The sequence below is a fragment of the Semicossyphus pulcher genome, unplaced genomic scaffold (genome assembly GCF_022749685.1).
Source record: "Semicossyphus pulcher isolate SPU_LCO1_2020_fin unplaced genomic scaffold, fSemPul1.0.p SCAF_14, whole genome shotgun sequence".
NCBI classification, from domain to species: Eukaryota; Metazoa; Chordata; class Actinopteri; order Labriformes; family Labridae; genus Semicossyphus; species Semicossyphus pulcher.
In genome coordinates, this window is record NW_027211648.1 from 6,819,545 (window position 1) to 6,846,712 (window position 27,168).

Consider the following 27,168-nt stretch of genomic DNA (forward strand, 5'->3'; position numbering starts at 1 on the left):
GTTTTCATTACACTTTTGCTTTCATTGACTCAGCAACTGTGTCATCCTCCAAAAACAACTTGTTTGTAATATTTCCAATTTTTCTGGTGCTTTCTTGGGTGTTGGAAAGTGAACAAAACACATGAATCTTTTAACTTGTTCTGATCAAAAACCTCAGAGTGAAAATGTGCCTCAAGATCAACTTCTCTTCTTTAATATGTGATTTCCCCTGGAGCGAGATATATTCCAGAAAGGTTTCATATTCTTTTCTGGGTGGTGCTCTTTATTTAAGGCCATGTGGTGTTTTTCAAAACGTCGCTTTTTCTCTGCGTTTTGGCCTTTCGTCCAAACACACGCCGCTTTAGGTCACTGGAGACGGATCTTTTGTAAAACTCCGGCCAGTTTTTGGCTCGTGACTTCAGGCTGTGCGCCGTTATCTCCTTTGCGAGGCGTCACACGTGAGGCGACACTCCTTACAAAAAGACAAACGTGACAAAAACAGTGATGCTTCTAACCTTGCTAACAGGGGGCTTTTTGGGGGGGAACTAAGGTGGGAAAAATACCCATGTACGTGTAGACATGGCCAAAGGCTTCAACTATAAAACGGTTCAGAAAGCTCTGTTCATGACAGCCAAGATTTCCTGGTGCAGCTCTTTAGGATATATAGATGAATGCATATCAGAGAGCGAACGACATGGTAAAACATGGGTCTTTGTTATGTTGAATGTGACATTTTATCAGTGTGATTTTATTTAAATCAATAGGGTAGACTTTCAGGGTAGATTGAGTTTACGGAGGAGGAGACTTATTGCTTATGGTCTCAGTATTTCACCGACAAATACCTGGACATGAGAGGCGGTAAACAAAGTCTAAATGTCTTTGAGGAGTGTTGCACCTATAAATATTCTCAAGTATTTATTATCGGAGTTTTCCTCTCAGCCTTTTTGCATCCCACTGTGTCCTCTGAGAGTGATACTTCAGGCTTGGCTGTGATCACTCAGGATATCGAGCGGCTGGCTGAAAGTCTAGACTGGACTGCCGTTACTGACATAAACAACCGTGTCTACCTGACACAAGTTTCAATTATATCCGTAAGAGAGTTTAAGAAGTGCAAACTGATAGGAAACAGAGGGTTTACTGACACCACAGCATCTGCAAACAAACACATGCACACATTGTGTTTTTCTGCTGCACAGCTGAGGACTTTTACTTTGAAAGGAAGGTAGAGAATGCACACAAGCAGTAAAACTTCCTCATTAACATGTGCATACATTATACAGATGCATTAACATTGTGCTCAAATGTTAAGAAGAGCTGAGCTGGTGCAAAGAATACAATACATCCTGCAGGGTGCGTGTCAGTTTGAAAAATGTTTGCCCTTTTAGGCCCCTTTAGGCACCGCGATGCCCTGTTTTTGTTAAAGCTTATAAAATAAATGAAGAGAAGCTTGCTGTATTCTTTTAAGTGTTACTCAGCCGCCACCAAATTTAAATCACAGTTAAGTACGGTTGGTAAAACCATGCAGCTCTTGGTATCTAACAAGAGCCACCATGACTTTGTCCTCAGGGATTGTTGATTCTAAGCAACTGTAAACTCCAACACCACCGACACAGAGGATCCGTCTCTAAACTCAACCAGACAAACGGAAAACACCGACACTGGGCGTTTTTCTGCTTTGAGTACTTGTTCAGAGTGTTTCTGCAAAAATACAAGGTGCTCCAGACGGGCAAGGTGCATACGCATAGAACAAAATGCTAACTGCCAATAAAACATCTGGAAGAAGACTTCTCTCACTGCAAAAAAAACATTCTTTATTTGATTGCTTAAGAGAAAAGACGCCAACGCAGCCGTGAAGGGCTTCCCAAACAGCTTCTATTCACACTTGATGGCTTTGGCAATCTCAGAACCCATCTGCCATCATCCGACATTACACATCTTCTGGGAGCATTGCCGAACATTTCGGACGTGTCCGGTTTGTGCTTAGCGATAAAGCACTTCCAGCCAAGACTTCCTGTTCCATGCTCTGCATTGTTTACAGTCCAGTAAGCAACGTGAGAAGCGGCCTTGTGTTCAGATCAAAAGTAAAGTGAATTTCGCCCCTCAAGATATGTCAGCAAAGTAAACGCTGTCATTTCTTAATTCATTGAATCCCCCAGAGGAGCGCCCGTTCATCTGTTTGTGCTGAGTCTCAGTTTCACTGTGAATAGTAAGTTACACAGAGGCTGCACTCTGGCTAACTTCAGCGTTTTGCTTTCTTCTTCCTTTTGCCGAAAATTTCAACATCATGATGCAGATTTGTAGTAAAAAAAAAAAGTAAAAATGAAGCTTTGTCCTCTGAATGATTGACGGTCTGTCCTCAAGAGGAGAAGAAAACTACTTCTAAAATGCTCGTTTGTTGAACGGAGCCATCATTTCTGATGCATTCGAGGGAGTCGGGAAATCTAAATGCTGAACAGCCTTCACGACACAGCGTCAAGGGAATTCTCAAGTTGAATATTTGATCTAGAACAGATTGTTAGCTGTTAGCATGCAGACGTCTGTTTATAGAGATTAATAAGAAACTAAATCGTCGTCAGATAGCCGCTGATGGGAGCAGGGATGTCGATACGGTGCATTACGTTCCGTCTGCTTTTGCTCTCCACTCGGCCGCAGCCTGCTGATACGTGATTGGTCAATATAACTCGGACTACAAATGTACTACAAACAGAAACCAGAACAGGTCCCGTACTAAAACCTGGTCGCATGCCTGTAAATCGAGATTACAAGTGAAGAGGTGTCTTTGTGTTTAAATGCGTCGTCTGTTGTAACTTCAGGGTGAATGCTTTGATCATTGCTGTCGCAGAAACACTCAGACTAGCACAGGCTGAAATACCAATAAGCTTAACATAAATACACCATTAAGTACATTAAAACAGATCTTCTGTCCCCGTCTGTTTTATATGAAGTGCTATTATTCCTCTAAGTTTGAAAATGATGAGCAGCTTATCTGATAGAGCTGAGATGATACACTGGATGAAACAGGGAAACGCTGCGTCAGCCTAATAAGCAGTGGCCCTCATGCTCTTTGAAAAGAGACGTGATAAGTAAAAGCTCTCTCTCAAACACAAACAAGCTTTTTGTCAGAGGAGACTGAAGAGATACAATTAAGAGGACACAGGACACAGAGATAAAGACTCATGAGGAGGGAGGCGGAGCACGATCTAACAAGAGAGAGAGAGAAAGGAAAGTGCTTATGGAGGCAGATTGGTCGGCGGCCATTACTGCGTGAGTGACAGAGCGAGTTAGCGCTGACACACATTCTGCTCTCCGTCGCGGTCCCACAGGCCACGTCTGAGCTGGCGCTACAAGTTGTTTATCTTCATCATGGCGGCGCTCTGAAGCAGCTGTCACGCATCGCGGGAACAAAAGAGCTAACGGAGGGGAGGAGAGGGAGCTGCGACTGTTCCTGTTCTGTGTTTACATGAAGGTAACACCCGGTCAGATTCCTGCTGCACGTGGCACAGTAAAAGTGTCCGTCTGATCAATTAAATCAGTTTGGAGAAAGTGTGTTCAGAAGATGTGAGAGTTCAGCTGAGCGTGTTTAAAGGCAGGTCCATGAATCACGACGATGTGGTGATGGTACTTACTCATTTAAAGCTTCACTTAGCTGATTTGTATGTAAACTGCTGCTGTGTAATGGGCCTGAATCACACTCTTGAGGTGCATGAAAATGAGCCTCCTGTCCTTTCTAATTGAGACGTATGCGTTCCTAAAGTTAATCTTTTAATTTAACCTAAAGTTTTCCCTGTGGTTGGTGCGGAAAGTCAGCCCCAGCTAAAGCAAGCAAACATGCAAACAAAAAGACAAACCTTCCACCAGCTTTGGTTTGTAAAAAGTAGCAGAAATAAAGAGAGCAATAATGAGACGGCATATCTGTTAAAGGAGCAACTCGCCCCTGGAAAAAGCCACTGTCAGTCAAAGCTGGTGTTCTCTGTAAGCAAAAATATTTGAAATTGGCGCCATAGCTGTGGAGAAAGTTGTACAAACAGCTTATGGTTTCGCCCATTTTAAATTCCTACAACACCCAGAGTGCATTGCGCCCCTCCCTCTGAAAGAAAGGGCCCAGTGAGAGACGCTGGAGTGAAATACTTCTGTTGTCGCCGCAGGCAATGGCTCAGAGCTGTACAGAATCTGAAATACGACGAGAATATACCGGTGGATCGTCTCAAAAATCATCAGGTCTGCAGTCTACATTTCAAACGTGACGATTTTGAACGAGACATGACATCAGAGCCGGGCCTCCTAGATTGAGGAAGTGTAGTTTAGCGAGCTCCCTGGCCTCCGCCAGATGACACATTTCGAGTAGTCTGGTGGAGGTTTTCCAGGGCCCATTGGAGAAGCGGACAGCGTGATAGGACTGAGGTTGAAAATCAGCAAACTGGCCCTTTAAGAAATCCCTTTTCCAGCTATTGAAAACTGACAAAGCAGCTTTGAGTCTCAACAGAAATCTGGATTGGAGACCGGACCATAGACTGTATAAATAATGGGTAGCCCCCGTGACGTCACCCTTTGGTTTCTTGACCGCGTTAATGAAGCCTCAAGTGCAGGATTTGGCCGCCATGGTGGTGCTGGAGAGGAGCGAGGGGTTGGCAAACGCAAGGCTATCAAAGCTAAACAGTCTACCCCCGTGGCTGATTCATTAGCCTTAGCATTAGCGAGCGGCGGGTGAACGACATGTAGCTTAAAAAACATCCTCCTCATCACTACGGCCCGCTGTAATCTCTCCCAGGAAAAGCCAACAACCCCTGACTCCTGTGCACTGGCCGACAAATAAATAAATGTTGGATATACACTCAAAACAATGCTAGAATTTAACTCAACAAAAAGCTGGATCACATACTTCTTGCATGGACAGATAGTTCCATAAATCACTAAGCAAGACAGATTATTTGTCTGATATTTACATGAAAAATGCCACACTACACAAACATGGCAAAGCCAAGTTCAGCGATTGTGTGTCTGTGTTGACGTCTGGCACACAGCCAGCAGAATCCACCTGTCGCTCAACTCACCCGGCACCTATGATTTAAGGCATAATATAATTGAAACAGTGTTTTTGGCTGTAAACATGTTTATTTCTGCCGTTAAAATCGGCATTTTTACATCTGCCATAATGTTATTTATTTGCTTCTGGAGCCTCAAGTGGCCACTCGAGGAACTGCATTTTTCCACACGGGAGGTTGCCGCTTGGACCAGACCAAAGTTTGTGCACATACAGCCCTTAATGTAAAGGGCTGAATCAATATGCAGGCATCATCACGTCCTTCAGGCATGAACTGTATCTGCAGCCTGCATTTGGATCATTTCTTGCAGACAACAGCGATCAATAGAAATGTATGTGTTTGTTTTATTTCAGTATCCATTATGTCTTCGGGTGGAGCCGGAGTCAAATCAATGTCCATTCTGAGTGTCTGAATGAGGACGTACACCAGATCACTGATACTCTCTGGGTGCATTTAGAATGTGTACGTTCACACAGACTTAGTAAGATAGACCTACAGATGTAGATAGATCTACATATGGCCATTATTAACTTATAATCTATAAACGATGAAGCTTAAACACACAAACAAACACAGGGAATGAAAACCGCAGCTTAGAGCGAAGAGACGTCCTGCCAGGTCGTCTGTAAGAGGCGGCTAAAGGGCACAGGAAATAATGAGGCAACCGGCATGGCATGTATAATTGATGGTGTTTGAGGCATGCTGAGAAAAAGACCTATTGAGGTGAGGAAATATGACGTATGAAAAACAGCTTAAGGAGAAGTAAACAACAACAGACTTGTTTTGGCCTGCATCTCAGTGTGGGTTATGCTTTGAATGCTCACCCATGTATTTTACAGTCCTCTCATAAAGGTAGGAAAATGAGAATAACTAGCTTCTCCTCACCCGTTTAAATCTCCTACTTTTGTCTTAAATTTAATCTAAATGTTGTCTTGTTAAGGCTGCTGTATTTCTCATAAAATTATAAGGTGATTGAAGCATTTCAAGGATGCACACAATTGTTCTCCAGGACTCACAGTAGTTCACAATGCTGTTTAAATGAGCCGGTAATAGAGATCACTGACTCATCATGAATGAATCACAACTTTTAATAATCAGGAGATCACGAATGTTTATTTTCATGTCTGTGAGATCCATTTTACTTTTATTAATATAAAGTATTTTACATGAATTGGACCCGTCTTTTTGTAGTTGTATTATTTAAAGGAAGAACACTCGCATACAATCTATATTTAGAATTCAGACAACCAAATAAAATGGTAGACATTAAATATATAGCAAACAAGGTGTACATGATTTATAATAGAATAAATACTTTCATTAGCAGTTCTATCCACCTTATTCCTAGCCCCCATGATCCTTTGCATGCATTATTCCTCCGCTGCGTCTGTCACTGAACTGGAACAAGCGTTTTCCATGGTAACGGCGAACGCTAGTCCTCCTTTCTGAAGCGTTTGGGAGATAAAACACGATCTTTTACACCTCAGACGGGACAATATTATCACTCTACTGCCTTCTACTATCGAGGGATGGGACGTACACTAGCATACTTAGCTACTTCATTGACTCCATTGCTACGAACGGTGAAGCTATGAACAGTCTGAAAAGCTCTGAGGCGCACCAGTACTTCCACAGCAACAAGGTCGGTCGTGTTTTGTTAAGGGAGGTGGGACACGACCTCATGTAACTCAAAGCAGACGTGGAGCCTAGCCACATAACAGGACCCAGGTGTTAGTTTGAGTCAGGTGAAATACAAACAGCTGGTTGCTCATGTGTTGCAGGACCAGGCCGATCTTGCAGCTGTTGTCGAATAACTAGCTTACTACTACTTCCGCTATCGCACCGGAAGTTGTACCCATAATTTTATCTACAACAGCGCCCCTAAGAACAAGGTGGATACAGCCGCAAAGACTGCTGTCTATGCTAACTGGCTAACTGCTAGCTAGAAATCTCATATTTCTCCTGCTTTTAGAATATATTTCTAGTTTCAAATCACAGTTTTCACCGCTTTTAACAGTAAAAGTTTCTGATCCTCCTTATAAAACTTTAAATAACTATGATAAAATACCTGTTACAATGCGGCTCAAGAGTTAGGCAACTTCGCTTGTTAGCAAGCTAGCAGATGTAGCAACCTAGCCAGGCTATTGTCTGCCAAAACAGTAACACACTAGATAAGAGACGCTAGCAAGCAATGTAACATATGTGGCATAACTATGATAATTCAATTCAGGTTGATCATTTCTCAATATTGATTTCAACTCTCGGTAAACGTTGCTAGCTTCGGCTAACACTGAATTATTGTCGACTGAAAACAATGCGATTCTAGCTTGATAAATGTTCCTGCACAAGACTGAATAAAGTAGTTCAGGCTGAAAATGAAGCTGTACAAAAGTTACATGATGTGACAAGTGTAAATTTCTAGCAACATATTGTCACATACATTAACTTGTATATTTGGTTAGTGTGTGTGTGTCTGCGCTGTATGTGAGACCACAGAGCTGGATACCTTACCCGCTTGCGCAGGTTGCAGGTGAGGATGAGGTTCCGGGAGAAGGAGTTGGCGAAGGCCGTGTAAAACTCCAACACCTTGAGCAAGGCTTCCCTCTTGATGACGTGGAGGTCGCAGTACGTTAGTGCCCTGACGTTAGCACACGCATGCGCCAGGGTGGTTTCTTTCCAAAAGACGTCGCCGAACACGTCACCTTTACCTGCGGACATTACAAAAAGGAGAAGAGATAATTGGAGCAAGGAGGAAAGTGAAAGTTATTTATAAATCAACTGTTTTTATGTAGCCGGTAACAGGTTTTTATTTCATACAACTAAAACATTATAAGCTCTTACTTTGAAGAATACTTTAAACACAAGTCTGACCTCTGCAGTCAGACAGGAAGTGTTTCAATCATGTCAATTTCGTCAGCTGTGTTGTTTGTGGGCGTGTAGAGCCAGTCTCTCCAGCTATAGCTCCCTTAGGAATGTTCTTTTCTTTATTATTATCCTTATTAAGTCATTTATTTCATACATCAACGTGTTTGTCATCATCTATTGTGACAGCTACATGGCTAAAGAAGAAGAAATTGGGAGAGAAGAGAAGGTACAGTACACACAGTACTGATGTGCTATTCCAGAAGGAAGAGGAAAAATATATACAATTTGAAGACAGCTGTGACAGCGTCAGTGGTTTCCTCTGTGGTGGATAAGCACATCATAATGCCAACTAAAATATAATGATAAAGAGAAAAGGGTAGAGGAACACCAATTAAGGATGGCACAGAGTGGACATTTATTGGCTGTAAAATAAAAACCATCTCTGCATAAACATCACACTTCCTCTCTTCTCCTTTCCTTAGCAACAGTTCCACCTGGGCCAAATCCTTAGCAACCAGAGCTGCTGATTTCACCATGTACGCCATCAGACGCTAAAACAAGCACAGGTGCAGTTACTGTTATTACATCGGATTTGGATCCAACATGATCTTAAGTTTATGGGAAGAAAGACAACAGAGACAAAGGGGCAATACTCTTTAAGACTTTGACTCACAACAGCAGAGTGAGTCTGCAACCGGCACCGTTTAATCTCTTTTAACAGATTCTGCATATAAATGGTGAATTTGGAGGCAAGTGTCACGATTTTTGGAAACATTCTGGTTTGTGTCTGTGTTCTGAGTTGTATTGTTCACGAGCGTATCAGCAGGCTTTGGTGTCCATGTGAAGAGCAAAAACCATTTACCATCATGTACATCTAATGATGATCTAGCTTTAATTTATCTCTATAAACAGATATCAGCGTGAAATAAGGCTAACATTCCGCTCCTAGATGTCGTCTCTTAAAGTGGTAATCTCGAAGATGTCAGTTTCACTCTCTTTGGTGGCACCTATTGCAGGAGCACACTCCCCAGATATCCAGACAGTGCTGCATGTGTGACGTCCACGGTTGGCTCCGGTTGTAGCTCTTGATTTTCCTCGCTGACGGTTGCTTTCCTTTTTAGACAGTTTGCTTCATCTGAGCGTCGAGTTTGTTTCTTTGTCTTTGGATTTTCACTTATTGTTGAAGTTGTATCTGTAGTCATTGATCTTTTCTTTGTTTGTTCAGCCATAGTAGATTACTGTTTACTCGCAACACTTGCAGAGAGCGGAAAAGCAGCCACTTAGCTCCGCCTACCCTCTCTGGCAGACCAACCACTGCTGGCTGATGGAAAACGCGTCACTAACTGGGCGCCGCTTGTGATATTTTTCCCTGAAAGCCACACCAGACACCCAGTCTGTAATACTGCAAATGCAAAGGCTTTCATCAGTGGGCCATAGGCTCAATCACCATTGTGTTACCTCATTCGGCGATAGATAGAGACTTAACAGTTAAATGAAAATCTCCTCTCGCTTCTCAAGTTGTAAGTTGGATAGTAAACAATGCCATGCACAGAAAAGGAAGTCTTGGCCGGAAGTGCTTAATCGCTAACCGCTGGCTACACTGGAAGCCCTACAAAAGTTGCGGCACTCCTAGAAGCTATATTGCCGTTAGATGAAAGCCATATCATGTGTTATAAAAACAGTAGACCAAACTGTAATATAACTGATATAATTCAGAACAAAAAGGCAGGTGGTGCTCTCTAAAATAAAAGAAAACTGCGTTGAGTTTAGCTGCTGGAGGTTTGGCAGAGAGCCGTCAATCAAAGTGAACACCGCTGTGAGGAGAGAACATTAAAAGCTTTTTTTTTTCTGAACTTTCATCACCAAACCCAACTGACATTTAAAAATATGTCACATGAGCACGATTTTGTCCCGTCAATCAAACAGCATGTGCAGATTTTCGGTTAAATAATATAGTTTACAAAGAAGAAATCAGCTAGTTTTCTGGCAAAACCCACAAAATAACTAAACAAAATAAATAAATCTGCTTTCCTTCACTGGGTTCAAACCGTCTGCAGCCACCTGGACACTTGACTCATCAACTGCCAGCATAAATTCCCCATGCTAATCACCCGCAGCAGATGAATGCATGTTTACACTTGCGAGCGTCTCCCGGGCGATGCAACATTTGTTCTGATGATAACAAGAGGATGAAGAGTCATAATTAGAAGAGGCACCAAGTGTTTCGTATGTCATCTAAAGCAGCAGAGCGTTTAAATAAAGTGGATAAATTGACTCCAAAAAGGTGTTGCAGAAGGTCGAGCAAATACGAGGAAATATTATACCATAGGACACTTTTTTAAGACGTGGCAGATGGGAAATACAGTAATGGTGTTTCTTTCCTGAAGGGTTCCAGTCGCACTCTGCTGTAGATGACACAGAAATCTGTGCTAATCAGGACTCAAATCTGTGTCAAACCTGCCGCGACCATCAGCTCAGCGTTTTTCCTGACAGCTGACCTGCGTAACATGCGACGACAAGCGGTCCACAAGCTGTCCGCAAGCTGTCAGAACACCCTGAGCAATAGATGTATAACACTCCGACATACAGTACCATCGCAAAACCTTAACGTGTGTATTGTGTGCGAGTGGATCTCATCTCAACAATCCCTCCTCTGCACCGCCGAGGGGCCCCTTTCTCTCCCAGCGTCCAGCAGCATCCCGGAGTGAGGAGAACTCGTCTGGAATGAGCTCCCAGGAGATCAGCCGCTTCTCGCCAATTAGCTGCCAGGATGTGGACGCGGTCGCTCAGGCCCGGGGTTGGTGGAGGTGTTGGTGGTGGTGGTGTGCAGCAAGTGTGACTCTTATAGCCGGGCTTAAAACCACAGAGATGACTGTTGGGGTTGGTGGAGATGGATATATGGGTGCTGTGACCGCTGTCGCTGGCTCAGTAATGCTGCTGATTACAGATTCACGTGATGATATTCAGACTAATGTTTGATGTGCAAACCGAAGATTAGGTACAAAAAAAAAAGGTCCTTGTAGCCTCTTATGTATTAAAATAACATGGACAGTATGTACTAGAAGGTACAACAATAATGTGTAATCAATTAAGTCTTTCTGACTGTAATGCAGCCTGGTTTTGGTCATTGCCTCATAAAACCAGGCTGCCATAGCAACCCGATGACCTGCAAGTTCAGCTTCAAGATATTTACAGCAAAATAAGATCCCATTGATTTTTTTACTGTCCTAATGACTCAGTTAGATTCCTCTTTCTACAGGATGCTAATAAAAGTTAACTGTGCACACAGGTGGAGTCTCATTCCTCCACTTTTATGCAAGTTTGCAAAACAGTTTCAATCTGTTAATCGATCTTCTTATAACACATCTTTTATCTGTTACCTCATAGATCACTGGTCATATTTTTATTGTTTGTCAGTGCATCAATGTAGATTTTATTTTTGGCTACAAACATAAAATACTTACTGGGATTACAGTGAAGCTGTTCATATGAAGAACGTTTAAAATTAGGGTTGACCTTTCAACTGTTTTTTCAAGCTACAGCAAAGTATCATGCATGAACACATGATATTGTATACGTGCACACATGTGACACCGTCCCGTTTCCTGTTTGATATTTTTGTAGTTCTTAAAATTGAAAGTGCAGAAATATCACATTCTTTACTCTATCATTACGTTGCCATGGTAGTGGTTTTATATAGTGCTTTTCTAGTCTACAATAAAAGCATCTCTTTGAACCATCACTGTCTAATTTAAACTGCTAGCTTTAGCTTAGCATATTTTCTTTCTTGCTGAAAGTTGGACGGGAAAAATCCTACCATGCCCATGTCTGTCCGTTAAAGAAGCTTCGACCTGCAGCCAGTCAGCTGAGCTTAGCATAAAGAGTCGGAGTAGGGGGAAACAGCTAGCCTGTGGTCTGCGTAAAGGTTAGGAAATCTATCTACAAGCACATCTAATGTTTTGTCTAAAATCCGTACAAAAACTGACATGTAAAACTATGTAAAGTTGTGGTTTTAGAGGGGTTATGTTTGGGAGTATTTTGGCCTTCCTTCCTTCCTGAAGCTATTTCTGGTTACCTAGCAACCATATGGTGACTCCAATGTCACCATGCATGCTTTAACGTACCATGATACTGTATTATGGGGTTCAGCGTCTCGCCCAAGGACACTTGGACATGTGGACTGTAGCGGTCAGGGATCAAACTGCCAACCAAATGCCATCCAATTGACAGACGACCACCTCTACTGTTAAGGCACAGCCACCCCAAGGCTTGAGCTAAGGGATAGTAATGTATTCCAGAAGATATCAGTTTGGCTAATTTAGCCTTCTATACTTGAACCACTGCAGAATAATGTATCCATAAGAACAGAGGGGGCATCTGCAAACACCTCTCCCTCGGCAGTAGGTGTGCAAGAACCACGCAGGTTATGTGAAAATTAATGTCTCGTCAACCCTCTGGTGAGATTAAATTTCTACAATGATAATAATATAATCACGCATACAATGATTCAGATTGATTTCATCTTAAAATGCCTCCAGCTTTTCAAACAAATCCCTCCGTTAACTTTCCTTTGTGTAAAAAAAGAAAAAGAAAAAGACGCCTCGGGTCTTGATAACTTTGCAGGAGTAACACATCCAGCTACATTTCAGGTCTCCAAGGCCTGAGTGAAAAGAAAAGAGGCAATACATCACAGTTAGGTTCAGTTACAGAAAGTCAAATCAGAGAAACAAGCCGCCTTTGATTCAATTGTCTTTTGTTTAGAAGCCCTGGTGTACTTGTCCAATCACATCCCGTCTCGCATCCATTTCAATCCTGAGAATTTAGATCCAATGTTGGTTGTTACAGAACTCAGTGACCAGAGAATATGGGGACATGTAGGCGTGAGTACAGCAGGGCGGGCAGTGCTTTAAATGCTCAAATCGAAGCAGTTCCAACCATAGAAATGAACCAGTCATTTTTGGGCCCTGCGTCACAGCTGTTGGGGGTTTTATCCGCTATAACTTCCATGCTTGCTGCACATTACCTTACTTCTCTTCCTGGAACCAGAGAAAATGCATGAAAGGTTAGATTTTCTTACTTTTCTTCTACATCTAACACCTGAAGGGATCCCAGTTTACGCCGATGGCCATGAGTCACACGAGGTTTTAAATAAACTCAGACATTTTGTTTGCCTCTTACACGAGGACCAACTCGCATCCTGACAAATGAGGTGATGACGCTGAATGTTCCCTCCGCCTGAATCCACCATCAGCAGAAAAAAAGAAATTGGCTGTGGGCGGCTGTGCACCCTCGCATTGCTTTATCTCGCTGTGCAGCTCGCCAGACGCCGGTCCGGTAAGAAGCATTTCAGGCTGCCACTTTCAGCTGATGCTGCTGTTACAACTGTCAGACCATTATCTGGGAAAAGTGAGTGGGTGGGGAGAGTGATGCGGCTGCTGCGACTCGGATACCCACCAACAGCAGCATTAATGGTCCTTATGGTATTATAAGCACTACAACTATTAACATTTGAAGCCCCCTTTTATATAATTGTACTTCCAGACTGAACAAATGTTGTCCCTGCTGCAGATTAATGGTGACTGTACAATATGGCAGCTTTCCCCACTTTTAGACATGAATTGATGAATGATTAATGAGCTCTCCTCAATATGTTCACTGCTGAAAAAATAAGTTTAATGAAGCTCCTTCTGTTCTCGACAAGAGGAACTTTATCTGCCACTAAGTCCCAACATGATCAGCATGTTATTAATCATAACCACTTACGCTAATGAGGTCATTAATTAGGATAATTGATGGATCAATTATGCTGCTGCGTCTTCTCAACACACAGACGGTGTTTATATGAGCTTTAAATCACCAATTATTCTGCGAAAACGTGTTTTTTAAAGAGGAATGTGTAAATGTCTGCAGCACGGTCCTTCAAAATGTGATGAAATAGTCGCACATGCCCAGACCTCATGGGTTGCAGTGGTGGAACAATACTGGTGAGAAAGGGATATTAATTCTGATAGCAACACCTACGGGAGCAATTTGGAGTTCAGTGTCTTGCCCACAGACACTTTGACAGGTCGCCTTCAGCTGTTGGGGATCAAACCACCAACTTTTTCACTGAAGGACAACCAACTCTACCACCGAGTCACAGCCGCATCCCAGAAGTGATCTGTGACAAGATGCATTTTGCTTAAAACAAAAAAGAAAATACTGTGAAGCCTTTTAAACTGCACATAAAAAGCATTACGTGCACTTCGTCCTCACCGCGTTCTAACTCACCCTAACTGCCCTCTCTGTGCATGACTTTGTGGAGTGAATAAAAACACATCTTTAAACTCGTCTTATGACAGAGGGTGGTAAAAGAACAACCACTTTCTGCTGTTGAGATCTGAGCTCCACTTCGGAGAGCACACGGCATTTAGTTTATGTGCAAATGTGAAAGATCTGTTCCCAGACGAGGTCATCGCTGCAAAGTACAGCAGTTGTAATGTGTAATGGCTCAGGTTTCATTTACACAACCAACAGCACTACTGGACAACAATAAAGGCAGCCTGACTCCATCTCTCTGAATCTACACTGTCACTTACTGTCTCATTTTAACTGCTAGCTAAGCTTATTTGCTTTCTCGCTGAGAGTTACACAAGAAGATTGATAACACGCTAATATCTGCCTGTTGAAAAAGAAGCTTTGGGGCGGTGGTTTAGCTCGGCGGTTAAATTGCTCGTCCGAAAAAGGCTCCAGTCTTCGATGCTGCAGCCCCGGGTTCATCTCCCACTATGTGTCATTCCCCTGTATCAGATACTATCCACGATCCTCACTCCAAGGAGGCCAAAAAAATGAAGAAGCTACAACCTGCAGTCAGTTAGCTTAGCATAAAGACTGACCGCAGGGAGAACAGCTAGCTTAGCTCTATTGTAACGTTACAAAGTTTATCTACAAGCACATCTAAAGCTCACTAGTTTACACTATACATCTTTTTCTTATAATTTGCACAAACACTGACGTGTAAAACTATACAAAGTTGTGGTTTAATAGTGGTTATGTTCGGGAGTAATTTGGACATGTGTCCTGAAGCTATTTCTGGTTATCTGCCAAACTTGGAAGCAAATTCAAGAAGTAGTCTCGTCCACGATCCCACAGAAAACAACAAAAATGTGTGCAACATAACAGAAAAGTGTCCAGATTGCTCATCTTAGCTTAAATCTCTGTTTCATAATTAAACCTAGCATGCTATTTAAGAAGCTCATCTGAGTTTTCTGTGAACACAGTGTAAAAAAGAAGGATGTTTGTAAATGAGGTGACGAGTGTCAGTCATTTCAAAGGAGGATGAAAGCAGACCTGCGTTGAGAGATCTTACAAGAATCTCCCTGTTTGAAGTTGCCTTTCATCATCGCTCCTTAAACCTGTGGTCTAAATATTTCCCTCTTCTAATGTATTCCACAAGAGAGCAGCCCTGCGATGATTCTTATTACTGGCTCTTGTAATGCAGCCAGTCTCATATGATCTGAGGCTCATCCCCATCCTGTTCGCTGCAGACGTATTGCTTGCTGGGCCAGAACATATTGCTGTGTGAATAGAAGGCCAGACTAAAATCCCCTTCTCATAACCGAGCATGAATAATGGATTTAGAAATTAATCAGCTCATCATTTGCGCAAAAAAAAAGAAAAAGAAAAAGAGGCTGAGTGAATTTTCTCCCAAAGCTAGAGCAGAGAAGAATAATCAATAGATAATTTAAGGGCTGCTAGTGTGTGGTCATCTGTTTATCCAGCTGTCCTTTCAAAGGCAAGAGACCAACAATTAACAGATTTGATAGAAAAGGGCTTAAATGTCAGGATAACAAACACGAGGAAAAACTATTAACAGCAAAATATCCGCATAACGAACCCAATGAAAGTAAACAGGGCCGAAACGACATCTTTTCAAATATTGTTGGCCCCTTTTATTCGGCTGTCATGGATAGTTGGATTATTTTAGTACTTGATAAAACTAACACAATACAATATGATACTTTAACCAGATGATAGAATAAAAGCCCCAAAAAGCTACTCCTTGAAACTCATCAATACACCTCGTATAACATATGACGACTGCAGGCACAAACAAAATGCTAATTTTGCTATTTAGCCGACCAATTATAAGCATTACCAAAATATTCAGGGATCATCTTCTGGGGATCTGGACTATCTGTGCTAAACTTCATGGTTCGTGAATATTAACAGACGATTTACACCATCTACCAGTAGCAACCTATCTTATCCGACTGAAGCTATGAAAGGGATGCTACAGAGTGGAGCAGGCTAACATTTAAGCTAATGCTGTTATTCCTTTGATAGAAGAAGTTTGAAATAGCCAACCTTTTGGTTTAGTTTGGTCAGTAGATACATTTTTAAGTTTATCTACACTAGCTAACTTATGTACTATAGCAAGTGAAATAGCATTTAAGCTAGCTGCTTTACTGTTAATATTCACAATGAGGAAGGAAATAAACTGTTGATTTACAGTATGGCCAGAACATTTTGCAGACAGTGAGGGGGGAAAAAATAATCTTAGTTGACAAAGCTAAGCTCAAAAACTTAATGGTTTGAGAATATTGACAATTTACACCATCTACCAGTCGCAATCTAACTCATCCAACTAAAGCTAATAAAGGAATGCTTCAGAGTCACACATCCAAAATGGAGCAGGCTAACATTTAAGCTAATGCTGTTATTGCTTTGATAGAATACGTTTGAAATAGCCAACCTTTTTAGTGTAGTTTGGTCTGTTGATACATTTTTAAGTTTATCTACACTAGCTAAATGTCTTATGCACTATAGATAGCATTTAAGCTAGCTCCATTAGAACTACTAATAACTGTCAAAAGTCACAACGAGACAGGCACTAAACTCGATCAATTTACAGGATGGCCAGACTATTTTGCAGACAGCAGATAATGGGTAAACAGTCTCAACTTACTTGAAAACTTTTACTTGAGGGAAATTTGGCACATGGCTGACTCCATGCATTTGGTTTTCCCTGGAGCTTAAATGCTCCATCTGCTTGTTTTTTCAGAGACTTTTTTTAAGGTCAAGATTGAACTTTCAGGCTTAAATTCAAGTTTCTCAGTCATTTCTTCACTTCATCTTAAGTTAAATGAGTCTTCTTCTACTTATAGTTTATGCAACTAATAACCTGGTTGTCGTTATTGTGATAAAAATCATAAAGCTAGCTGCTATCTGGCAGCTGCACTTCTGCAGTCACAATAATGCTTTCTGGAATGTTCTCAAGCCTCCAGAATCGGCATCTTTTTATGAAGTCAAACCTTACTCACTGACTTCTTTATTATCTACTCTCACTGTTACACATCAAAGCAGCTGTTTGGTTAGGGACGCAGGGAGCCTGGTGGATGATGGGATATGAGCAGGTTATTGCTTATGAGTATTTCCTGAAGCTGCCACAGTATTGCCTTGGTACTGTGGGAGAAGCATTGTGTTTTTGTGTGTATGCGCTCGCTCATCAGAAGTATAAGAAGTGTGTTTGTCTGTGTGTGTGTTTAGACTTAATTGTCCCCCAAGAGAAAACTCATTTTCACAGCCTGTACTTGGAGACATTAAACAGCAATAATAAAAAAACACACTGGCATATACATACACATATATATATATATATATATATATATATACATACTTGTGCAGCTCGATGTCTGTGCGTGCGTGTTTGCGTGTCCACCTGATGCCATCGGACACTAATGAGAGCAGAGCGTGTTACCGCCTCGGGGAGCAGCCTGGGGAAATCAGTGGCTTTAAAACCGCGACCAACACACATTCCCAGCATCCTCTTCTTCCTCTTCTTCTCTTCCCTCCATCCTCCTCTGCTTCTTCACCTCATTTGCCTTGTTTTGATTCTCTCTAAATCTCTCCAAAACAGCACCCTTTTAACCTTTCCCTTCTCTGACACTTCTGTCCATCCTTCTCTTTTTCTGCTTGTTCTCTTGTTCAGCAATTCCGCTCTTTGTTTTTGTACGTCGTCCTTCCAGTCCTCCTGTTCCTATCCATCCTTGTTTTCATCTTTCTCTTCCTCTCTTCTTAGGTAACAACTTAATTACCTTTTCATCTGCTTCCATCTCTCCCTCTATTTCATTCCCTACCTCTTTCTCACCTTCTCTACACCTCTTCCTGATCCTCTTTTCCCCTTCAAACTTTTTCTATAACCTTTAGAAGTTACTACTGGGGGAAAAAAGATCATTTAAAAGGGTAAGAATCCAAATAACCTCCATCCCTCCATCTTTCCATCCCTGGCATGGCTTATCAATTGCTCATTTATGCAGGCAGTCTATGTCTGTGTGTTTGTGTGTGTTTTTGGCAAATGGAAAGCATGTACAGCATGTCATGTTAACAGTAAAAATTCATGTACATGTCTGTCTGTGTGCTTATGTCGCTTGAATTCACTTTGATATTCTCTACCGCTAATATACACTATAACTGATTAGCTAGCATTAGCATGTATAGCATCCATGACTCAGCAAATAAATCAGTGTGACCAACAGGAACTCATACTGCATTAACAAAAAATCAAACGATCATAACCTCGCACTAAAGAAAAGGACCACACTGTTTCCTAAACCAAAACACAAAACATACAAGGCTCATGATTGGACATTCCTGTCTTAGCTTAACTTTAGGCTAATCTGTACTATTAGCCAAACACTGATATAGCATGAACAGATTTAAATACTTAATTCAACATGCCATTATTCAGCTGAAGATAACTCAAACAACATCAAGCATAAATCAGCAACACAATATTTGCTCACTTGAATGCCAAAAAATACAAGTGTGAAACATACTTAAACTACTAGCTAACGGCAAACAATAATGCTAATGCTAGCGCTGCACAGCACATGATCCGCCTCCACTGAGACAAACACAAAAGTCTTTTAAATCCCTGTATAATCTTAAGATACACAACTTAGTCTAGGGATGTAATGTTATAATAGTTTTAGTATAAATAACCTTTTTTATTAACATAATGAAAAGAGAATGTTCTGGACACCGCAGCACCTTTCCTCCCCCCTGCTAGTCTCCCTGTAGATCCATCCTATATGCAAACTTTGACATGATAAATGATGAAAACACTTTTCTTTTATTGTACGTATCATCACTCTTTTTCCTGCTTTCTGTTTCCTCAGTGTGAGCTCTGTTGCTGGCAGAACTTCCTTACATTCTCAGCATGAGAGAAGAAGGAAGTTGGCTGAAAACGTAACGTCTGTCACACAGAAAAGAACAACTCTCAGAAGGAAAGCGATATTTAAAATGAGGCATCCTTTCATGCTGTGAGCGCACACAGACAAACACCGTTATCTCGGCTCCCCGTACATCTGCTGTCTCCTTCAACCTTTCATTTTCTCTCCCTCTTCCAATTGTTCTCCTTCTACCATCTTGTCCCTCTCCCTCCATCTTTCCTCCATACTTCCCTCCGTCTTCAAGCTGTCCTCCTGCTGGAATACAAACTACAGCTGTGAGCATCGCTGGAATATTTTTAAGTTTAGCAACAACTTGTAAGCTATCCAATTAGCGTTGGGGAGTTTAATCGCTAGCCAAAAAGGAGTCTGCCAAAATTTAAAAATAAGGGCTTTTGTGTTTTTATGGTCAAAAAAGATTGGTAAGTCGTTTTGGTGAAGCAACCGGAAACCACAAAATAAACAGGTGGAATAAAACAAAGGCTGCAAAAGAGTTAATGATTCTTCTGCGTGCTTTTAAAAAGCATGATGAATCAACTTAAAAAGAGGCTGCTTCATAATTGCCACCCATCTTTTATGTAGTTTATAAAATCTTTCTGCAAACTTTTAAAACTTTTTATGCAATCAGGTCGTTGACGTGACTGATGGAAATAGTTTATATGTGAAGCTTAAAATAACATTCTGAGGGTTACCCAGAAGTCACCACTGTTAGCAGCACCTCCTACAGGAAATCAGAAGGACATTTCTGTGTGACACTGATGTCCAGACCTGAAAAGATCTAAACGCTCAATAAAACAAATGAGTTACATAATTCGGAGGAAACAAATGAGAATTAATCAGGCATGGTGAGAAAAGATACTTTGACCCCGGCTTTCCTCGCACGCCAAGCAGAAGCTCCTGATGACAACCAGCTGATGAATTATTGATTAATATCCTCAGTGTGATGAAGCGATTTATCAAACATCTAATGTGCCTTTTATGAACCTCTGATGCCGCCTCGTCTGACTCAGACTCGTAATAAAGTTAAGGAAGTGGGAAGGCAACACAAACGGAGAGGCTGCAGCGACGGGCCAAATGTACCAGAGGCTGCACTTTCCCTTCTCTCCCTCCCTTCCCTCTTTCTTTTATATCTCCTCGTCGATGTTTCATCTCCGTTAATTCGTCTCTCCCTTTCTTTTCCAAATAGTTTCTTTTCTTATTGTTTTTATCTTCCTTTTTTCTAACTTTTTTTTATATATACTGTAGATCTCTTTCCCCACTTTAACATCCTTTTCTCCCACGTCTTGCATTTGTTATTGTTTCAACATAAACTGCAGCTGCAACAGATTCTCACTATCTAACAAATAACTATCTTGCATACCAGTGAGTAGCATCACAGATCCCAATTGTGCTACAATCCAGGGCTGCAGAAGTGCTACTGGTACAAGCCTGGATCCTTATTTTCAATCTAACAACCAATTAGGGTTAGCTAGCAAGTAAACAATCCACTCTTATTACGCGGCTGTGTTAAATACTTGACTCTGATTGGTTAATTAAAGCATTCTGAGGTCTGCTATTTCTCGATAGCAGACCATTGCTAGGGATGCAGCTCTAATCACACAATCCAGAGGTAATCATATCAATCCGCCAAAAGAAGTCCGGTAAATTTGCCGTCTGTTTACAGAGGGAAAAAGAGAGACAAAAACAGCAGAGAGGAATCAATAAAGGTTAAATGATGCAAAAGCCGAAGGCTACATCAGAGAGATCTACAAAACTGAAGACAGCACATGAAGTAAACTGAACACAGTACGGGATACGGCGGTGTTTAAAGACGGTGAATCAACAGACTGAGATAGAAAACCTCCCGTTCACCTTGTGTTACTTTACCAAACAGCTAGCTTAGCTCATTTTAGTTTGAGTAATAACAGCTAGCTTAGCTCATTTTAGTTTGAGTAATAACAGCTGGGTACACTCATTTTACTGTGTGAGTAAAAACAACTAGCTTAGACCATTTTAATGTGAGCAATAACGACTAGCTTAGCTCATTTTAACGTGAGTAAAAACAGCTAGCTTAGCTCATTTTAGTGTGAGTAATAACAGATAGTTTAGCTCATTTTATGTCAGTATAAACAGCTAGCTTAAGTCATTTTAATGTGAGCAATAACAGCTAGCTTAGCTCATTCTAATGTGAGTAAAAACTGATAGGTACGCTAATTTTACTGTGCAAGTAAAAACAACTAGCTTAGCTCATTTGACTGTGTGAGTAAAAACAGCTAGCTTAGCTCATTTTAATATGAGCAATAACAGCTCAGTTAGCTTATTTTAAGAAGGCTGCAGACTTAACCGTTGCTATGGACGCAGCTCTCAGTCATTTTTCAATCATTTTTAAATGCATAAAATCATTTCCAAATCAATACATTGTGTGTAAGTAAATAGCCGTGTAATAAGCAGGGTAATGTATACATTAACCCTTACAGAACGACTCATCAGGCTTCTGAGTATCTTATCTGCCCAGACAGAAAATGACTCGTTCAGAAAGCTAAAGCACAGCCACCGAGACACAGAACAAGCGAGAGGCAGGAAGCCTTCCTGGGAAGAAAGCCCTGAAGGATAGAAGACTTTTTCTGGTTGTGCCACTATGAGCAAGTAAAGTGATGGATGCTTTGTGTGTTCCAAGTTGGCAATTGTAGCTTTGAGATGTTTTTTTAACAGTTTTAAAGTAAGATTCACTACTGCAGTAGTCGTGAATCCTTCTGGTTTAACTGAACCCCCGCTGGGAGCCACAGAGAATGTCTAACATATTTTCCCGTCATAAACAAGTAAGTAGGCACAGTCAATACTGACAGGAAGTGTCAGACTGACTTATACTGTTGTTAAGTAAAGTGTGTGTTTGTGTGTGACACTTTAAAAGCCAAACCTTCTCACACAAACGATCTTAACAACACAATCCACCATGCAGCGCTGCCCTCGCTCTCTGTCGTAATAATCTCTCCTTCTTGTTATTCTCTGTCAGTAACGCTCATCTGGGGCCGCTGATGGTTATGAGAGCGAGCTCTACAGTAGCTGCTGCAGCCGTTTCTGCCATCAATGCTATCTGTGCTTGTCCCAATATAAAGCAGTTTCTCTGACATTATCTCTCTTAGCTTCTCATTCTTCCTTTCCTGTTTCCTTCATTCTCCTCTTCATGAATATTGCAGCGTGAGGCTGCAGAGAGCAGTATGTACCGCAGCAGATAAGAGTCTGTCTGTTTGTGTTGGAGACGCTCGAGAGTCAGGAACAACGTCAGCTGCCTGCTTTTAATGTAACAACTGAAGTGACTCAGCTTTCAACCGTGCCCGTCCATTTTCCCCCTCCTGCATAAGAATAGCGAGGATTATTTCGCTGCTGCCATCAATGAGTGATTTCTTTACTTCACTTTTAGGATTGTGGAGAAAGTTTCTGACCTGCTGTGAGAATAAAAGCCCTTCAAATCAGAAAAGGGCTGAAATGCGTCACAATCAACCAAAACCAGACAAAGAAACAAAGTCAGGTTCACTCGCTTTCTAAAAATGAAACACACGTGAGTGTCAGCTTCTTGATCTTCTCTCTAACAGCTCAATGGGTGCTGTTTGTTCTCTTTTGTTTTATGTGCCTACTTCAGTTCTTCCAAAGCTCTTCCTGTCTACTTGTTTAAAGCTGTCAGGTCTCATTAAGACACACACATTACGTTTATTCCCAACATGAATCAATGGGTTTATTTGGCAGGTTTTATATTGTACAGCAACCTTTAACTTACCTGTTTTGTTTTTATCATCCTTGGTAAATGGACTGTACTTATATAGCGCTTTTCTAGTCTTTGCGACCACTCAAAGCTGCTTTTACACTACATATCACATTCACCCATTCACACACACATTCACACACTGATGGCAGAGGCTGCTACGTGAAGTGCCCAACTGTCAATCAGATATCACATTCATACCCGTTGGCTATGCCACCGGGAGCAAAATGGGGTTCAGTGTCTTGCCCAAGGAAACTTCAACATGTAGCCTGAGGAGCTGGGGATCGAACCTCGGACCTTCTGATTGAATGACAACCGACTCTACCACTGAGCCACAGCCGCCCCTTCCTTGAAGCTTACAAGTGAATGTTCAATCTCGGAGTCCATCAGCTGTAGTCTGACGACGATAAAGCCTCTGGGAGAACTGCCGAACATTTCGGGCGTTCCAGTTTAGCCAGCGGTGAGCGATGAGGACTTCTAGCCAAGACTTATTTTTCCGTGCGCTGCCATCTTTACAGTCCAGTTAGCAACTTGAGAAGCGGCGTGTGTTTGGATCGAAAGTGAAGCGAATTTTGCCCCTCGAGATATGTCAGCAAAATAAACACCGTCATTTCTTGGTTCATTACATCTCCTGGAGGAGCGCCCATTCATCTGTTTGTGCTGAGTCTCAGTTTCACTGTAAATAGGAAGTTACATAGAGGCTGCACTCTGGCTAACCTCAGCGGTATGAACCTGAAAAATGAACAGATTTGCCTTCTTCTTATTATTGCCGAAATTTCAACATCATAATGCAGATTAGTAAAAAGTCAAACTGAAGCTTTGTCACGTCTGTCCTCAAGAGGAGAAGAAAAGTACTTTTGAAATGCTCGTTTGTTGAACGGAGGTCGGATCCATCATTTCTGATGCATTCGAGGAAGTCGGGAAATCTAACCGCCTAACAGCTGTCGTGACACTGCGTCAAGGGAATTCGTCTTAAGTTGAATTTTTGATCTAGAGCAGATTGTTAGCTGAACTTGCTGCAGACGTCTGTTCATAGAGATGTTCCACAAGCACTGCTTTTCCTGCATACGCTTAAGCCTGCCGAGACGTGATTGGTCTCAGTAGTCTCTACTACAAATGGAAACCAGAACACTTCCCGTACTAAAATCCGGTTGCAGAGAAAAAATGGCCAATACCAACTTCCCAGAATCCTTCAGTCCTCCAGAAGTCTTCAAATGTCTTGTTTTGTCCAACCAACAAATCTGTTTCAAATGTGTTTTGGGACTTTAATTCCAACCGTCACTTCAGAACACAACATTTCTCTGCTCCAATTAAAGGCATCTGCTAAATTACATAATTACATACCTAAGATGGCGATGACCTCGTCGTCCTGGATGACCTCCAGTGACCCCGACACGACGAAGCACAGGGTGTCGACGCTCTCTCCTGCGTGGAAGATCAGGTCTCCCGGAGCGCAGTGCGTCGTCTGAAACTCCACGGCCAGCGAGCGCAGGCAGCCGTCACTGGCCAACCGGAACGCAGGATGCTCGTTGAACACCTGAGGACGGGGACAGGAAGCGCTTTATTATTATTTTGTCTTCCAGACGCTGCAGCCTCAGGGGGAGACTATCAGGGTGTACATATCTCCACCTCTGTGTTTTCCTTATCTGCGGGCGTAGTCATTTGCTGATATCCATTTATATTGGCAGAATGAAAAACAGCTTCCACACAGTGAGATAATCCATCACAGGAACAGAAAGGCTTTTATTTGGTTTGTTCCGTCTTTCACTGAGATGAGCGTTTTTCATATCGGTGCTTCCTGTCAATCAATGAAGCTCTTGACATGAAATATGGGTCTCCATCAGGAAACAATGCCTCAAAAACACATTGCCATCAGAACTGGGTCTCTTTGTTCGGAGCCTTTGTATTGAAATTGACCTGTGTGACTTTGTTCAAATGCACTATATGTAGGAAATGCCTGGTTTCTTGTGTTTCACGTCAAAAGGAAAAGACTGTTTGTGAGTGCACTTTTCTTTGCTTTGTTGCTTGATTCTGTTTTTCCAAGACGTTTTGAGTCAAAGTTTTCTAAGAACTTCTTCTGGAGAAAAAGATGAGAGCAGAAATACCTCTGTGAGCTGTTGGACTTTTATTCACTTACTTATTAGCATTGTGCAGGTTTAATTAGGTTTTACAAAATCTGCTGATTTAATAGTGCTTGTTAAACTTTACCAAACTTGGTTTTGAAAGTGTCTCTTAATTATTGTTTTTGGGGGGGCTGTGGTGCTTAATGAGCTCTGCATTTGCATTTTTTGCTTCACTTTTTTTAGTATTTTTTCTTTGCAAAGTGATCTCATTTACAGAAGTTGAAAACCTGCTCAAACATCTCTGCTTCTTTAGAAAAATCCACCTACATCTGCTGAAATCTTACAATAAAATGGAAGCTTAAAGCAGCATCACCTTTCCTTGAACTGGACACAGTTCCTTACAGGACACAGTCTTGTTAAACTTTGAAAAGGGTCTGATTCAAATGTCCCGGGTTAAACGTTGTGTAATCCATCACCTTGTAGAAACAGAGATATTTTTGGCACAATAAGAGCACGCCGCTTTGAATGATGAGACTAATTTTAGTCACTGTGAGTATTTGTCTCTGGCAATGGTTGTTACTCAGCAAAGTTGCACAACTGAAGGTGTCCTCTGTTCCAATGCCGGTGCAGAAATCGGAGTCTGCCAGCACTGGGAGCGAAAACAGTCGTGTCAAGTGGTGCCCAGAAACTTCTAACACCTAGCCTGCATTTGGTTACGTAATAAATGCACCAAAGGAGAGGTGCTCAGTGCTCAGTGGAGTGAAGTTAATGTCCTACTCCAGATACATGAAGTCTAGTTTGTGTGGAGATAGTTCACTCAGGTTCAATAGCTTAATAATAGCTGATTCGGGTGTGAGGAGAAGATTATTATACAGAGGGTCAGACATTTTATTTTTGTCTTTAAAGGTCATTCTTGTCTGCACATTTTTTATCCGTAGCTTTTGCACGAATTAAAATTGAGTGTATGTTCCGACCTTTTATTCCCAACTTGTGAGACAAAACATGGCTGCAAACTTCTACATTTAAGATACTGCAACAAAGAAATGTTTGACATATTCAAACTTTCACAAAACGATTAATAAATCATCAAAATATTCGGGGAATCATTCACTTTCAATGGACTAGCTGATTAGTCGTCGCAGCTCTGCACAGATACGTACCTTCCTGTTGAGGTGGACACAGATGTCGGCCCTCATGTCCTTGGGACAGATGGATAAGACCTGGAGGACAGAGAGACATGAAAGGGTCACACTGATGGACAGAACGTCCTCCATGTCACATTCACACTTTCACACGCTGATGGCAGAGGCTGCTACGTAAAGTAATCAGTCATCACATTCACACACAGATGGCTTTGAAACCAGGAGCAATTTGGGGTTCAGTGTCTCGCCCATGGACGCTTCGACATGTAGCCTGAGGGAGCTGGGGATCGAACCGCCAACTCTACCACTGAGCAAAGCCAGCAAGACTGAAACTGGTGGCTGCTAGAATGGATGAACATTAATCTGCTTCCTTCCAAAAGTAGAACATTCACACACAGGATTAGACGGAGGTCTGCTGGCAGCAACATAAAGGTTGGAAGATAACGTACACATATTTTACACTTGCACAACAGTTTTTTCACTTTTGCAATCCTTCAAATCAACAAAAGTCTTCTTTTCCCTGGTTCAATCGAGGGCTCAGGGAGGTCAAAGGTCAGCCACAGCGCAGCCTTGAACCTGGACTGTCATACTTAAATATTATGGTCCAGTTGAGGGGGATATATCTAAGGATGGGTGTTTAATTTGCTCAAGCTTTGTTACTGAAACATTACGGAAAAGTCACAGGTGTGTAAAGCAACATAATACGTGATGAAAAAGAGAGGGCTGTACTCCATTTTAAGTGGAGTGGCCACAGGTATCGAAAGGTTCTGTATACAAAGTTTCCGACCACAGGGTTAGAGAGAAATATTCCAACACCTCTAATTAAGAGATATGATGGATTTAAGGTAGAGGCAGCTTTACATCCGCACGGCATCATACATTCACAAAGCATCATTCTAATATACACAATCTACATGTACGTGGTATTTGTGCTTCATCCTGAGAGGGGGATCCCTCCTTATTTGTTCTTCCTGACTTTTCCCCCCATTAAAGATTTCTTAAGGGACTTTTTCCTCATCTAAACTGAGGGTCTAAAGATAGAGGGTGATGTATACTGTACGGACTGTGCAGATTCTGGCTTGTTAGATTTTGGGACACATATATAAAAATTAACTCGACTCGACTCTG

General features: G+C 41.7%; 1 protein-coding gene across 1 annotated transcript in view; it reads right to left on the reverse strand.

Moving 5' to 3' along the window:
* kcnh5b (potassium voltage-gated channel, subfamily H (eag-related), member 5b) overlaps positions 1-27,168 on the reverse strand; it is a 150,518-nt gene that overhangs the window by 25,871 nt on the left and 97,479 nt on the right. The window contains exons 10-12 of the mRNA XM_069661283.1: positions 26,059-26,118; positions 24,180-24,372; positions 7,533-7,729 (exon numbers count right to left, since the gene is read on the reverse strand). Of these exons, the coding sequence (XP_069517384.1) occupies positions 7,533-7,729; positions 24,180-24,372; positions 26,059-26,118 (450 nt within the window). The remainder of the gene's footprint in view (positions 1-7,532; positions 7,730-24,179; positions 24,373-26,058; positions 26,119-27,168) is intronic.